At 41.8% G+C, this 14,911-nt stretch overlaps 1 protein-coding gene across 1 annotated transcript in view; it reads left to right on the forward strand.

Annotated features, from left to right (window-relative positions):
• Positions 1 to 604: 604 nt before the first annotated feature.
• The window catches only part of RRM1 (ribonucleotide reductase catalytic subunit M1), a 57,836-nt gene continuing 43,529 nt past the window's right edge, over positions 605 to 14,911 (forward strand). Inside the window, exons 1-3 of the mRNA XM_003780944.3 lie at positions 605 to 909; positions 9,732 to 9,820; positions 13,728 to 13,905. Of these exons, the coding sequence (XP_003780992.1) occupies positions 891 to 909; positions 9,732 to 9,820; positions 13,728 to 13,905 (286 nt within the window). The 5' untranslated portion in view covers positions 605 to 890. The remainder of the gene's footprint in view (positions 910 to 9,731; positions 9,821 to 13,727; positions 13,906 to 14,911) is intronic.

Here is a 14,911-nt window from a genome sequence, read left to right on the forward strand (position 1 = left end):
CTATTTCTACTCTTCACATTCAGTCACCCAGTCCATCCTCCCTTCACCAGGTGACAACTGCCTTACTGTTGACCCTACTTCTACAGGGTCTTGGTCATGTCCGGCTTGAAACTCTCTCAGGGCTCCAATTTACTTCAGGATGAAATCCAAATGCCATTGGCCTAGCATGGCTTTCTTCCAACTCTGAACTGAGCGCCTGGCTTCTGATGGACCTAAGAGCCCTGAAGCTTCCGGTTGCTCCCATATGTGGAGCCTAGGCTAAGCCCATGTCAGACAGCAGTCTCAAAGTTAATTATAATGTATGAAAACAACAACAAAAATTGTTCAACAAGGTTACGCCTTTCTATTTCAATAATAGAACCGTTTTGACTTAAGTGGAAACGCGCAGGCGCGAAGGGCAGGGCCTGACCTAGTGTGCTCCGCCGGCTACGTCAAGTCCAGAGGCCCCACGATTCGGCTTTGCCCACACGCAACATGGCGGCAGGAGAACAGCGTTCCTACCGGGCATGCTCAGACATGCCCACTGTGGCTGTAGAGAGAGAGAGCCAACAGCCAGAGGCTGTTTCCAGGATCTTGCCCAAATTCAACATGGCGGCTACCAGGAGCTACCTACTTTGTACTAGTCTTGCTCAGCCCACCCCGCAGGCGTGAGCAGCGTCGATTAACGTCAGAACGTTCCTCTGCGCGTTACGGGTGGCGGGCGCGGGAAGGGAATTTGGACTGTGGTGCCTCTGTGCTCTGGTGGGGAAAGCGCTGTTTGGCTCCAACTCTCTGTTCCTGAACATCACCAGGAGCCCAGTCTTTTGCTCTCAGCCACCTTCTCAATCCTGCCAGTGCCTCAGAGCTGCAGCCCGGTCTCGAATCCCTCAGTTCCTCAGCCACTAGCTGCGATGCATGTGATTAAGCGAGGTGAGGGGTCGGGGAGGGGGCGGCGAGGTTGGTGAGGAGAGGGGTGAGGGGGCGGGGGCTGCCGCCGCGGAAGTTATTGCCCAGCCAGCGCTCCTCTGCGGCTTCCCGCCGTTCCCGCCGTTCGCTCTGTTCCCGCCGCTCGCGCTGTTCCCGCCTCGGCTTCCCGCCCTGTCAGCCAGCTCGGCCTCTGTCTTCTGTCAGTCTGCCCTCCTCTTGGCTTTGTCATCCTGTAGTCTTTCAAAAGAGTGACACCAACCCTGTATCAGGCAGTTACTGTGTGCGCCCAGCACCGTCCAGAAACTGTTATTTTTCACTACCCAGCCCCTGAGATATGGATTATTAGCTCCACTTTACAGATGAAGAACCTGAATCAAAAGTCACCCTGATGATGCCAGGGTTCGAACCCATAGCTGGCAACACAGTTTCTTTATTTCAAAATCGAATCGCGGGGTTGGTGACTGGTCCTAGGCATAGGGGGCAACCAGGAAAGAAGAAATTGAAGGGCACCTGTCAATTTACTGATGTCTTTTGGGGGAGGTGAAGATAAGGGTATGGATTCCAGACAGACACTTTCCCTGCCTCCCTGTAGTTTGTCCTTTGTAAGATATTGTGATGCCATAAGCCCCAGGGGTATTCACAGAGGAGAGTTTGTGACAGGGACTAACTGTCCTTCCCCTTCATCGGAAGAAAGAATCAAAGAAGGGTGACCAAGACCTCTGACAAGCTTGAGACTGGGGAGAACCAGGGACTTGTATTCTTTCTCAACAATTATTTCCCATTAGACTTGCTGAATCCCTCCTTTGTGCCCAGCCCTTCTCTTGGCTATGTGAGGTTCTAAGAGGAGACAGTCCCTGCCTTGGGAATAGATTTAATCAGGTTGGAAGAACAAACATCATACCATAGCCATATGAGACAGGTTTGAACAAGGTTTGAGTTGAATCTACTTGCCTTTGTTAAAGCAGTAAAATTAAAATTATAAGCCTTTAGTCAATAAATACTGATTGATTGATTGAATGATTCTGTTTTGACCACTAGGCTGGGATTCAGTGTTTCTGCTTTGACCACTAGACAGAGAACATTTCAAAGATGGGGACTTTCCAACTCACATTTAGCGTAAGACCTGCCACAAATAGTTTCTCAAGGAATGAATGAGAATAATTTATGTCAGAATGCAGGATATGATAAGTGCTCTGGGTAAGCAGGTAGTTGATTTGATTTTGTCCAGGTTGGTTTAACTGCAGCCCAGAGATGAAGGGATAGGGGTTAGCCCTTCTTGTTTTTAGTATTTTGAGAACATCCTTGTCTGAATTTCTCTCACCCTCCATTTTAGCTGATGAGACCAAAGACCAAAATACGTAATGCACTTTTATTGATCCATTCCTGTGTGCGAGAGGGGAGCATCTAGTTTTTAAACCTTTAGAAAGAGATATGGAAATGATATTTCATAGTCTTATGATAAGTCAGTAACAAAGATACATTGAAAACATACGGACCTACTGGAATAGGTAATACCTCTGTTGATTTTTTTAACCTTTTGTATCTACTTTGAAATACAATAGTTTATTTTTTATTGAGACAGAGTCTCATTTTGTCACCCTAGGTAGAGTGCCGGGGCATCATAACTCACCTGCAACTCTTGGGCTCCAGCGATTCTCTTGCCTCAGCTTCCCTAGTAGCTGGGACTACAGTTGCCCACCACAATGCCCAGCTACTTTTTTTTCTTTTTTTATTATGCAGGCCTGGGTAGTGTTTGAATCCACCAGCCCTGGAGCATGTGGCTGGTGTCCTAAACATTGAGCTATGGGTGCCCTTGAAATACTGTAGTTTAGAAAGTAGTATCTACAGCTAGATTTATTTATATTTTGAGACAGAGACTCCCTTTGTCACCCTCAGTAGAGTGCTGTCACGTCATAGCTCACAGCAACCTCAACTTTTGGGCTCAAGTGATTCTCCTGCCTCAGCCTCCTGAGTGTCTGGGATTATGGGCGCCTGCCACAACACTGTATTTTATTTTATTTTTTTTTGGAGACAGAGTCTCACTTTGTCACCCTTGGTAGAGTGTGGTAGTGTCATAGCTCAGAGGAACCTCAAACTCATGGGCTTAAGCAAGTCTCTTTCCTCAGCCTCCCAAATAGCTGGGATTACAGGCACCCACCACAATGCTTGGCTATTTTTTTTGAGAGATGAGGTTTTACTGTGGCTCATGCTGGTCTCAAACCTGTGAGCTCAGGCAATCCACCCGCCTCGGCCTCCCAGAGTGCTAGAATTACAGGCATGGTGGCCTACAGCTAGCTTTAAAAAAGCAGGGCTTATTTTATTTCTCATTCTTTCAGAGAACATAATTTAATCCAGATGATTCATACTATGGATTCTGCCACTGTAACATTCAGCAAGCCTTTCTTTTTTGTGGGTGGGGGCAGAGTCTCACTGTGTTGTGCAGGCTAGTGTGCAGTGGCATCTGCCTTACTCACAGCAGTCTGTTCAAGCAATCCTTTTGCCTCAGCCTTCCAAATAGCTGGAACTACAGACGTGCATCACCATGCCCTGCTCATTTTTCTATTTTTTATAGAGACCGGGGTCTCAGTCTTGCTCAGCATGGTCTGGAAATCCTGAGCTCAAGCAATCCTCGTTTGAGGATCCTCGACTTCCCAGAGTGCTAGGATTATTGGTGTGAACCACCCATGTGCACTGGCTCCCCAGGCTTTGTTATATACAACCTGTACTTAGATTTATGTCTTTACTTTGTTTTTTAACGTGGGTTTTTGATTTTTGTTTTTTTCTGTCCTCTTATTTATGGTATGCTCAGGAGGTAGCAGACTAACTCCTATAGTTTTTATGTAATTACAGGTGGGTTTCAGGTAGTAGTACTTATTCAGTGTCCTCATATCTTGCTAAACACTGTAAGAGAGAAAGCAGCTCCATCTTCAAGGAATTTAAAGGTCTTAGTGATTTAGGAATAGCCCATATGAAAATTGTTAGATAACAGAACAGAAGGGAATAGTAGATGAGTTTTTCTCATCTGTTGTCTTGAGCTATATTTCCTAATGGGAGAGTACCATTTTTTAAGAAGATGACAGTTAAAATAAAAACTGAGACCATTGCAATTAATGACAAAGTAGCTGACGGAGTTGTAAACTGCTTTGGAATTTAGTATAGTGTTTTCAAAATTTTGTGTTGTAATCCATTGCAAAAACCACATTTTATATATTTGTATCTGTATGTATATACATAGAATGATAGAAAAGTTCACAAAATAATACCTTCTGCCGCATCCATTTGCACTCTGGTAATCTTCTGTTACAGATTCTTTTTTTTTTTGAGACAGAGTCTCATTTTGTCACTCTCGGTAGAGTGCTGTGAAATCACAGCTCACAGCAACCTCCAACTCTTGGGCTTAGGCGATTCTCTTGCCTCAGCCTCCCAGGTAGCTGGGACTATAGGCGCCCATTACAATGCCCGGCTATTTTTTTGTTGCAGTTTGGCCAGGGCCGAGTTTGAATGCCACCCTCAGTATACGGGGCTGGTGCCCTACTTAGTGAGCCACAGGCGCTGCCCCTGTTCCAGATTCTTTTCCCTCCCTCCCTCCCTCGCTTCCTTCCTTCCTTCCTTTTTCCATTCCTTACTTATTATATTATTTGACAGCTCATTGTGTGGATACTGTGCTGGGCTCTGGGATTACAGTGATGAGTAAGCTGACATGGTTCTTGCTTTCAAAGATCTTATAATCAGGCTCGGCACCTATAGCTCAACTGGCTAAGGCGCCAGCCACGTACACCTAAGGTGGCGGGTTCGAATCCCCAGCCCGGACCCACCAAACAACAATGATGGCTGCAACCAAAAAATAGCCGGGCGTTGTGGTGGGCGCCTGTGGTCCCAGCTACTTGGGAGGTGGAGGCAGGAGACTTGCTTGAGCCCAGGAGTTGGAGGTTGCTGTGAGCTGTAATGCCACGGCACTCTGCCCAGGGGGACAGCTTGAGGCTCTGTCTCCAAAAAAAAAAAAAAAAAAAAGATCTTATAATCAGTTGAGAAAGACAAAAAAGTAATATAAAATATGACACATAGTTTGATAGGTGACGTACAGGCAATAGTAACCCATGCAGTTACTCAGAAAGCATTTTTCAGCGCCTCTTTGTGTTAGGAACTGTTTTAGGAGTCAGATTTAGCAGTGAACAAAGCAAGTTAAATCTCTTTTTTCCTGGAGTTTATATCTTGATGCGGGTGGGAGTGGTAAGTGTATGTAAGAAATGAGTAAACATGGCTTGGTGCCTGTAGCTCAGTAGCAAGGGTGTTAGCCACACACACCGGAGGTTGTGGATTCGAACCTGGCCCGGGCCTGTGAAACAACAATGACAACTACAACTGAAAAATAGCCGGGCATTGTGGTGGGTGCCTGTAGTCCCAGCTCCTTAGGGGGCTGAGGTAAGAGAATCGCTTAAGCCCAAGAGTTTGAGGTTGCTGTGAGCCATGATGACACAGTACTCTACTGAGGGTGACATGGTGAGACTCCCAAATTAAAAAAAAAAAAAGAAATGAGTAAACATGTAGAATCAGTTATTTTCATGTAGTGTGGTGTTTTTCAACCTTTTTTTATCTCTATAGCTAAACTTCCATGGCACACTTAAATTATGTTGATCTAAAAAAAGGTAAAAAATAGAATATATTTACTGTGCTTTGAACTTCTTTTGAAAATAATTTAATTGGCTGGGTGAGGTGGCTCACCTGGCTACTTGGAGGGCTGAGGCAGGTGGATTGCTTGAGCTCTTGAGTTCAAGACCAGTCTGAGCTAGCATGAGACTCTGTCTCTAAAAATAGCTGAGCATTGTGGTAGGCGCGCGTAGTCCCAGCTACTCAGGAGGCTGAGGTAAGAGGATCACTTGAGCCCAAATTCTTGGGCTCAAGCTGTTAGCTATGATGCTATGGCACTCTACGGAGGCTGACAAAGTGAAACTGTCTCAAAAAAAACAAAAAAATTTAGTTGATTTTTTTTTTTTTTAATATTTAGACAGTCTCACTTTGTGACCCTTGGTAGAGTGTTGTGGCGTCATAGCTCACAGCACTCAAACTCTTGGGCTCTAGTGATTCTCTTACCTCAGTCTGCCAAGTAGCTGGGACTACAGGAGCCTGCCACAATGACCAGCTTTTTTTTTGTAGAGATGGGGGTCTCACTCTGGTTCAAGCTGATCTCAAACCTCTGAGCTCAGGGCAATCCATCTGCCTTGACCTCCCAGAGTGCTAGGATTACAGGCATGAGCCGCCATGCCCGGCCAGTGCCTGTAACTCAGAGGGTAGGGCGCTGGCCCCATAACTGAGGGTGGTGGGTTCAAACCCAGCCCTGGCCAAACTGCAAGAAAAAAAAAAAAGAATGAGAAAATAACCTTGGATTGAATAGTCAGAGAAGCCTTCTGAGAGCTAGCCCTAAACATACCAAGAGCCAGCTATGTGGTGTAACAGAGGGAGTAGAAATTTTGTAGCTTGTAGAAAAGGCAAAGACACATCCTTGCTCTTATAGGATTAGCAATGTTTTCTGAAGAGAAAAGAATTATGGACAGTTTATAACCATAAGAAAATCAGACAATTAGTATTCTAGAGGATTTTTTTTTCTTTTTTTTTTTTTTGAGACAGAGCCTCAAGCCGTTGCCCGGGTAGAGTGCTGTGGTGTCAGCTCACAGCAACCTCAAACTCTTGGGCTCAGCCTCCCAAGTAGCTGGGACTCCCAAGTAGCTGATTCTCTTGCCTCAGCCTCCCAAGTAGCTGGGACTACAGGTGCCTGCCACAATGTCCAGCTATTTTTGGTTGTAGTTGTCATTGTTGTTTGGCAGGCCCAGGCTGGATTCGAACTCGCCAGCTCTGGTGTATTTGCCTAGTACCTTAGTTGCTGAGCTACAGGTGCTGAGCCAATATTCTAGAGGATTTCAGAGGAAGAATAGGCCAATGTGAGTTATAATGATTGGGCAGGTTTCATGAGGATGTTGAGTTAGAGGATGAGTAGGAGTTAGATGTATGAAAAGGTGGTAGTGAACCTTTTAGACAGAGTAAGGTGTAAGCAATGGTCCAGATGTGTGAAGGGGAGGTCCTAGTAGGACTTAATGATATTTCACAGGCAACAGTAGAAGAGGGGAGGTGGGGCCAAATTAAGGAAGGCCTTGCTTGAGAGAAGAGTTTAATGCTAGCAGTGAGAAGCAGAGATTACTGATTTGATAAAATGAACATCTGGATTAAAAAATTGACCAAGTGGAGTGACAGGGTAGGGAAGAGCGGATCATTGGACCTTTAGACCTTTAGTCTGCTTCCCATTCTCAAGTGTGAGTTAAGGTAATTACTGGTGTACTTTTTCTTAGTATCCTGATTAACTTAAGAACTTTTGGTAGCTGCAGGTTTGCTAATGTTGCTTTGTGGTTACCTGTCTTGTTAGCCAATTCGTAGAGCACTGAGGGTTCAGCTCTAGTGTGGGCAGTTAATTTACTGTGTTCTAGAGTTAAACATTGCAAGTGTGTGTCTGGCCAGAGAAAGAGGTCACAATATTGATTAGAAAGAGAAGAGCTATCTTCGTACTAATATATTGGTGTAGGAGAAGAAACAACTTGTTTTAGTGATGATGAATGTGATGTCTTATTGTTCGTTCTTTTTTTTTTTTTTTTGCAGTTTTTGGCCATGGTTGGGTTTGAACCCATCACCTTTGGTATATGGGGCCAGCCCCCTACTCCTTTGAGCCACAGGCGCCATTCTTATTGTTCATTCTGTATCAGACATTTGAGAATTTTTGTGCCAGGCACTAAAGTTGAAAATACCTGAAAGAGAAGGCCAAGTGTAAACACATACTTAACATGTTGCTTATTAGTTACTATAGATTGAATCCATTTTTCTTTTTTTGAGATAAACTCTCTAGCTGTCAACTCTGGGTAGAGTGCCGTGGTGTTCCAGCTCACAGCAACCCCAAACTCTTGGGCTTAAGCAACTCTCTTGCCTCAGCCTCCCAAGTAGCTGGGACTACAGGTGCCTGCCATAATGCCTGGCTATTTTTTGGTTGTAGTTGTTGTTGTTGTTTGGCAGGCCTGGGCTGGATTCGAACCTGCCCCCTCTGGTGTATGTGGCTGGTGCCCTAGCCGCTGAGCTACAGACACTGAGCCGACTATTCATTATTTAACAGAAATGCTTCAGATGTCAGATTTTTTTTTTTTAAATTTTGGAGTATTTGCATTATAGAGGGTGGCCATAAAGTTAGTGTGCACTTTGAACTTTATGGCCACCCGGTACTTTCTGGTGGAACATCTGTAGTCAGAAAATCTAAAATTTGAAATGCTCCAGTAAGCTTTTCCTTTGAGTGTTATGTCACCACTCAAAAAATTTTGGATTTTAGAGCATTTTGGATTTTCCGATTAGGGATACTCATCTCGTAGTTGCAAAGGATTGTAGGTACACAGAGTAGACCAAAACTAAATCAGAATGAGACACATTTGTTGAGTGATCTCATCCTGTGATTGTTTTTCCCAGTAAGTGCAGCTTTAGTTTTATTGAGATATAATAGTTATAACTATACCAAAGTTGTTTTAACAGAAGCATTTTTTACTTTATCTTATTTTATTGTCACAATAAATGAGATAAGTAGAACAAATGAAATGACCGATAACATTATGTTGTTTGCCAAAGGTTAATGCTATTTAATGATTAGATATATCTCTCATTCCTGGTAAGGTTAAATAAAGGTTGGATGAACTACAATTTGAGTTTAAACTAAGAATACTGGGACTTTTTGTCTGGATAAACAAAGGGGAATATAAGGTTAAATAAAGGTTGGATGAACTACAATTTGAGGTTAAACTAAGAATACTGGGACTTTTTCTCTGGATAGACAAAGGGGAATATTTATAACCTAAGTCTAAAATCATGAAAAATATGAGTAAAATATATATATAGCATGTCAGATGGTAACAAGTGCTATGGAGAAAAAAGAAGCATAGAAGGGGAAGACAGATAAGAAAATCAGGGTTTTGTTTGTGTCATTGCAATTTAAAATAGTATCATCAGGGAAAGTCTCACTGAGAAGCAAATACCTAAAGGTGGTGTAGGTAGCCAGAAGGCCAGAGTTGCCAAAGTAGAGTAAGTAAAGAGGATGAAAGAGTTGGAGGTAAAGTTGGGGAGGTGGTACACAGGGCATGTTGAGTAGGATTCTGTAAACTGTTTTAATGATTTTACTTTTATTCTGAAGGAAACAGGAAGCCACTATTAGGGGTAATGATATGATTTTGACTGCCATAGGAGACAGGGGAAAACATTATTTGGGAAGTTATTGCAAGAGTCCTTCTGATTGTAAGAGAAGGGAGGACTTTCAGTAAGGAATCCATACTTTTTGAAGACAGTAGAGAAAACAAAAATAATCTCTTGATAAATCTATTGGGGGTCTGAATCTTTTTTTTTTTTTTTTGAGACAGAGTCTCATTATGTCGCCTTTGGTAGAGTGCTGTGGCATCATAGCTCACAGCAACCTCAAATTCTTGGCCTTAAGTGATTCTCTTGTCTCAGCCTCCCATGTAGCTGGGACTACAGGTGCCTGCCACAATGCCTGGCTATTTTTTGTTGTTGTTGTTGTTGTGGTTGTCATTGTTTAGCAGGCCTGGGCCGAGTTTGAACCCACCAGCCCTGGTATATGTGACTAGAACCCTAACCACTGAGGTACGGGCGCTGAGCCAGAGGTCTGAATCTTTTATCTGTGAAATAGCATTTCATGTTGGTCAAGTTAAAAAGTTCACATATTGATTACATTTGATTCTTTGACATTGCCATCTTCGTATTTGTTAACATGAGTCATATGGTTGATTCTTCAGATGGCCGCCAGGAGCGAGTCATGTTCGACAAAATTACATCTCGAATCCAAAAGCTTTGTTACGGACTCAATATGGACTTTGTTGATCCTGTAAGTAAAATATGGTTTATATTTTGAGTTCCTTGCTTCATGTATTTCTTTCTACTTGTTTTCTTATTTCTGATCCTTCATTCACCTAATATACTTTGGTTTGATATTCTGGCAATGCCTTTGGATATAAAATATGAATTCTTTGCTTAAAATTTTTTTCTTAATTTTATTCTGTCTGTGAGTCCTCACTTTTCAGAGAACTATGAATGTGAATGAGACCAGGTATAGTGTCTTATGCGCATAATCTCAGAACTGTGTGAGGTGGGAGGATTGCTTGAGGCAAGGAGTTCAAGGTTATGGTGATCTGTGATTATGCCACTATACCTAGCCTAGGTGACAGAACAAGCCCTATCACTTACAAGAGGGAAGGAAGGAGGAAAGACTTGATATAAACACTTAACATTAAGAGATTTACTTGAGTAAATTATTTATTCATCAATGGAAAAGCCTATATAACAAAGTTTGTTTTTGGAATTATTTATGTAGGAAAATGTCATTTATGTAGGAAATGGTTTGAAAATTTATTATCTGTGTAAAAAGAATAATTGTAAGTATTATAAAGTACATTTCATGGAAACAATGTTTAAATTAAGGAGAACGAGCTATTCATAAGTAGGTTGTTCTGCTTTTCTCCTTACTTTTTTGTAACTCCTTTAAGTCTAGAGTCTAGAGCAGTGCTTTTCAACCTTTTTTATCTCATGGCACAGTTCAACCTAAAGTTAAACTTCTGGGGCACACTTAAATTATGTTGATCGAAAAAGGGAGTAAAAGAGTACACTTACTGTGCTTTGAACTTTTTTTTTTTGAGATGGAGCCTCAAGCTATCCCCCTGGGTAGAGTGCCATGGCATCACGCTCATAGCAACCTCCAACTCCTGGGCTCAAGCAGTCTCCTGCCTCAGCCTCCCAAGTAGCTGGGACTACAGGCGCCCGCCACAACGCCTGGCCATTTTTTTTTTTTTGGTTGCAGCCATCACTGTTGTTTGGCGGGCCCGGGCTGGGGATTCGAACCGCCACCTTAGGTGTACGTGGCTGGCGCCTTAGCCGCTTGAGCCACAGGCGCCGAGCCTGCTTTGAACTTCTTTTGAAAATAATTTAATTAATGATCTGTAAAATATTTTGTGGTACACCTAAGATTCTCTAACGGCACACTGGTTGAAAATCACTGATCTAGACCCACATCATCCTTATTTGGACTGAATTCTATGGTCTCAGAAGTGTCCTGGCCTTTCTGTAATCTTGCTCTCATCAAATCCATCTTCTGCATGTCTTCTAAAATGATTTTCCTAAAATGACAATATCTAAGAACCATTTTTTAAAATGTACCTGTATTGCCACAGACTTATTTAGGTGCTGCTTTTATCTGTGCTGATGTAGCACCTTTGTTCATCTCATAGCTTTAATCACATAGTATAGAAATTAATTAAAGGTCTCAGTCTGCTCCTAGAATTGAAGTGTGGGCTGTATCTTATTCTTGAGATATCCTCAGTGCTTGACATGTTTCTAATTAGATACTTGGTAGATGTTTAATTGACCAAAGTAAGTTGGGTCAAAATGATTTTATACATCTTAAAATATGCTTATTATAGATACTCTTTTACATTTAGGACTTAGACAATAATTAGACTTGTAGAATGTTAGAGTTGAAATAAATCCAAGATCTCATCCTATTTTGTCTTCTTTGTTTTATAGAGTAGAAAAGTCCAAAGAGAGAAAAGGGGTGACTTAAATTAGTGGGATTAGAGGGAGAAGAACCTAGGTCTCTTAATTCCTACATATTCTTTTGCCTCATGCAGTACTACATTTCAGAGTACAGGAATGTTGTAGCATACATAAGCTTCTGGGGTAGATTCTGTTGAAAAAGTCCGTATGCTATTAGACCTGGCAAAATTACCACAGAGATGTTATTTTATTCTGAGTTGTGATTACTTGCTATGTAGCAACAGAAACTGTTTAGATTTCACTACTCATATTTGTCTTAGCTGCTGGATCTGGGGAGAAAGCAAGCAACTTGGGTTTAGCTATATTGTTATTAGAATGGATTGCAAACTAGTACAATAATTATATTTATATATATTTATATATGTGACATGCTATATGTATATATATATATACACACACATATATCACATATATACATACACACATACATACCCACACACACGAGGGCTGTCCAGGTCTCCAGCCATTGTTAATACTGTTTTTCATATTACATGGTTTGATACTTTCTGGATGGTCCTTGTATGTCTTTTTTGAGGACGTACGCTTTGTTCAACAGGGAAGTGCATTCATTTTCTATTGAATTATGCTGTTTTTTTAAATTATCAAAGGTGAAACGCTTTATATTATAATTTGTGAAGTGCTAAAGAAAGAGTAGTCATTAAATTATTAGATGACTCAGCCTTAACCTTAATTCATACCTTCATTTCCTTCTTCTTTTTTTTTGAGACAGAGCCTCAAGCTGTCCCCCTGGCTAGAGAGCTGTGGCATCACAGCTCACAGCAACCTCCAACTCCTGGGCTCAAGAGAGTCTCCTGCCTCAGCCTCCCAAGTAGCTGGGACCGCAGGCGCCCGCCATAATGCCCAGCTATTTTTTGGTTATTTATTGTTGTTTGGCGGGCCTGGGCTGGATTCGAACCTGCCACCTTTGGTGTATGTGGCTGATGCCTTAGCCACTTGAGCCACAGGCGCCAAGCTCCCTTAATTTCCTTCTATACTTATCTTTAGGTGGAATTGGGAGGAAAAGTTCCTACCTGATCACATAGGGAGGATTTGTTTTTTTAATTTAACTTAATTTTACTTTATTATTTTAATTTATTTATTGAGACAGAGTCTCACTTTGTAGCCCTTGGTAGAGTGCTGTAATGTCATAGCTCACAGCATCCTCAAACTATTGGGCTCAAGTGATCCTCTTGCCTTGGTCTCCTGAGTAGCTGGGACTATAGGTGACTGCCACAATGCCCAACTGTTTTTAGAGATGGGGTCTCACTTTTTCTTAGGCCAGTCTTGAACTCCTGAGCTCAGGCAATCCAACTGCCTCAGCCTCCTAGAGTGCTAGGATTACAGATGTGAGCCTCTGTGCCCTGGCCTTGTTTTTTATTTTGTTAAGAGACAGAATATCACTCTGTCACAAAGGTTGGAATGCAGTGGTGTGATCATAGCTTGCTGCAGCCTTGAACTTGTGGGCCTAAGGGATGAACATCTTTTTGTTTTTTAATTTTGGGTTACTGTGAGGGTACAAACAACCAGGTCACAATATTTGAATTTCTTGTAGTTGTGTTCTGTACCCAAAAGGTAGGCCATACACCCCTACATTGTGCCTATTAAGTGGGAGCACACAATCGCCCCTCTCTTGCTCCCTCCTCCCAACTTGAATCAAATTGATTTTTCTCCTATATGGGCATGAGTTAGATTGTCTGCTGGCTTCATGTAAGTATTGAGTACATTGGATATTTGTTTTTCCATTCTTGTGATACTTTACTAAGAAGAATGTTTCAACTCCATCCAGGTAAATACAAAAGATGTAAAGTCACCATCTTTTTTTTATGGTTGAATAGGGATGAAAATTTGAATGAAAGATGAGAAAGTACTTCTCATCTTTCAAAGTATAGAATCATTGATCTGTTTTTAGGTATTTCCTTGTGAGACTCCTAATTTTTTATAAGAGTTGTTTTTGTAAAGTGACATCTCTTCATTGTATATGTTGGGTGCATTTTCTGTCTGTTCTGTTAGTTTGTGAATTCTTATTACTAAATTTCCCATAGCCCTCCATTTCAAAAGATAATTTTTCAGAGAAGGAAGTTGTCTATTTAATGATGATATAAATGTAATTGTTTTCTGAATTCCTCTTTTAAGGAAGGTATTGTTTCTTGGGAAAGCTCAAGTAATTCTTGGTTTTTTTTTTGCAGGCTCAGATTACCATGAAAGTAATCCAAGGCTTATATAGTGGGGTCACCACGGTAGAACTAGATACTTTGGCTGCTGAAACAGCTGCAACCTTGACTACTAAGCACCCTGACTATGCCATCTTGGCAGCAAGGATTGCTGTCTCTAACTTGCACAAAGAAACAAAGAAAGTATTCAGTGGTAAGTCTGTGGTGAAAAAGTTAAAAAGAATTTAGTATTTTTAGAGAATTAATAAGGGTGCTAGAAAGAAACCTTGAATGTCAGAAGAAAAGTTACATCTTGTTTAAAGAAAGCAAATTGTGTAAATTAGTGGCAAAGAGGGGACTATAACTTCCTGTTTCTCCTTGCTTCTGACCTGCTGCATAAAAGGGTTAATGGTTTTTTTTTTTAATCATATCTGTGTACATTAATGCTATCATGGGGTACAGAGTGCTGTTGCTATAGGAAATTTGAAATACTATCATCCAACTGGTTAATATAGCTCTTATGTCACTTTCTTAGTTATTGTGTTAAGAGATTTATATTCTACATTTAGAGAGATTCAGATGTACCTTTATAGGATAAACCATAGGTGTAATCCCACCAATTGTTCCTTTGCTTTTTGTTTCTTCTTTTTTAAAAAAGCCTGTCTTTGGGTGGTGCCGGTGGCTCAGTGGATAGGGCGCCGGCCCCCTATACTGAGGGTGGCAGATTTGAACCTGGCCCCAGCCAAAGTGCAACAAAAAGTAGCCAGACGTTGTGACGGGCGCCTGTATTCCCAGCTACTCGGGAGGTTGAGGCAAGAGAATCGCCTAAGCCCAGGAGTTGGAGGTTGCTGTGAGCTGTGTGACATGGCACTCTACCAAGGGCGATAAAGTAAGACTCTGTCTCTACAAAAAAAAAAGAAGAAAAAAAAGCCTGTTTTCAAGCAGGTGATGGTGGTATAATTGGAAAAGTGAATAATATTTATTTATTTATTTTTTGAGACAGAATCTCCCTTTGTCACCCTCAGTAGAGTGTCATGAATTCATAGCTCACAGCAACCTCAAACTTTTGGGCTCAAGCGATCCTCTTGCCTCAGCCTCCCAAGGAGCTGGGACTACAGGTGCTTGCCACAACACCTGGCTATTTTTAGAGATGGGTTACCACTGTTGCTCAGGCTGTTCTCTAACTTCTGAGCTCAACTTCTTTTTTTTTTTTTTTTTTT

This window comes from Otolemur garnettii, unplaced genomic scaffold (genome assembly GCF_000181295.1).
Source record: "Otolemur garnettii isolate 467f Iridium unplaced genomic scaffold, OtoGar3 scaffold00001, whole genome shotgun sequence".
NCBI classification, from domain to species: domain Eukaryota; kingdom Metazoa; phylum Chordata; class Mammalia; order Primates; family Galagidae; genus Otolemur; species Otolemur garnettii.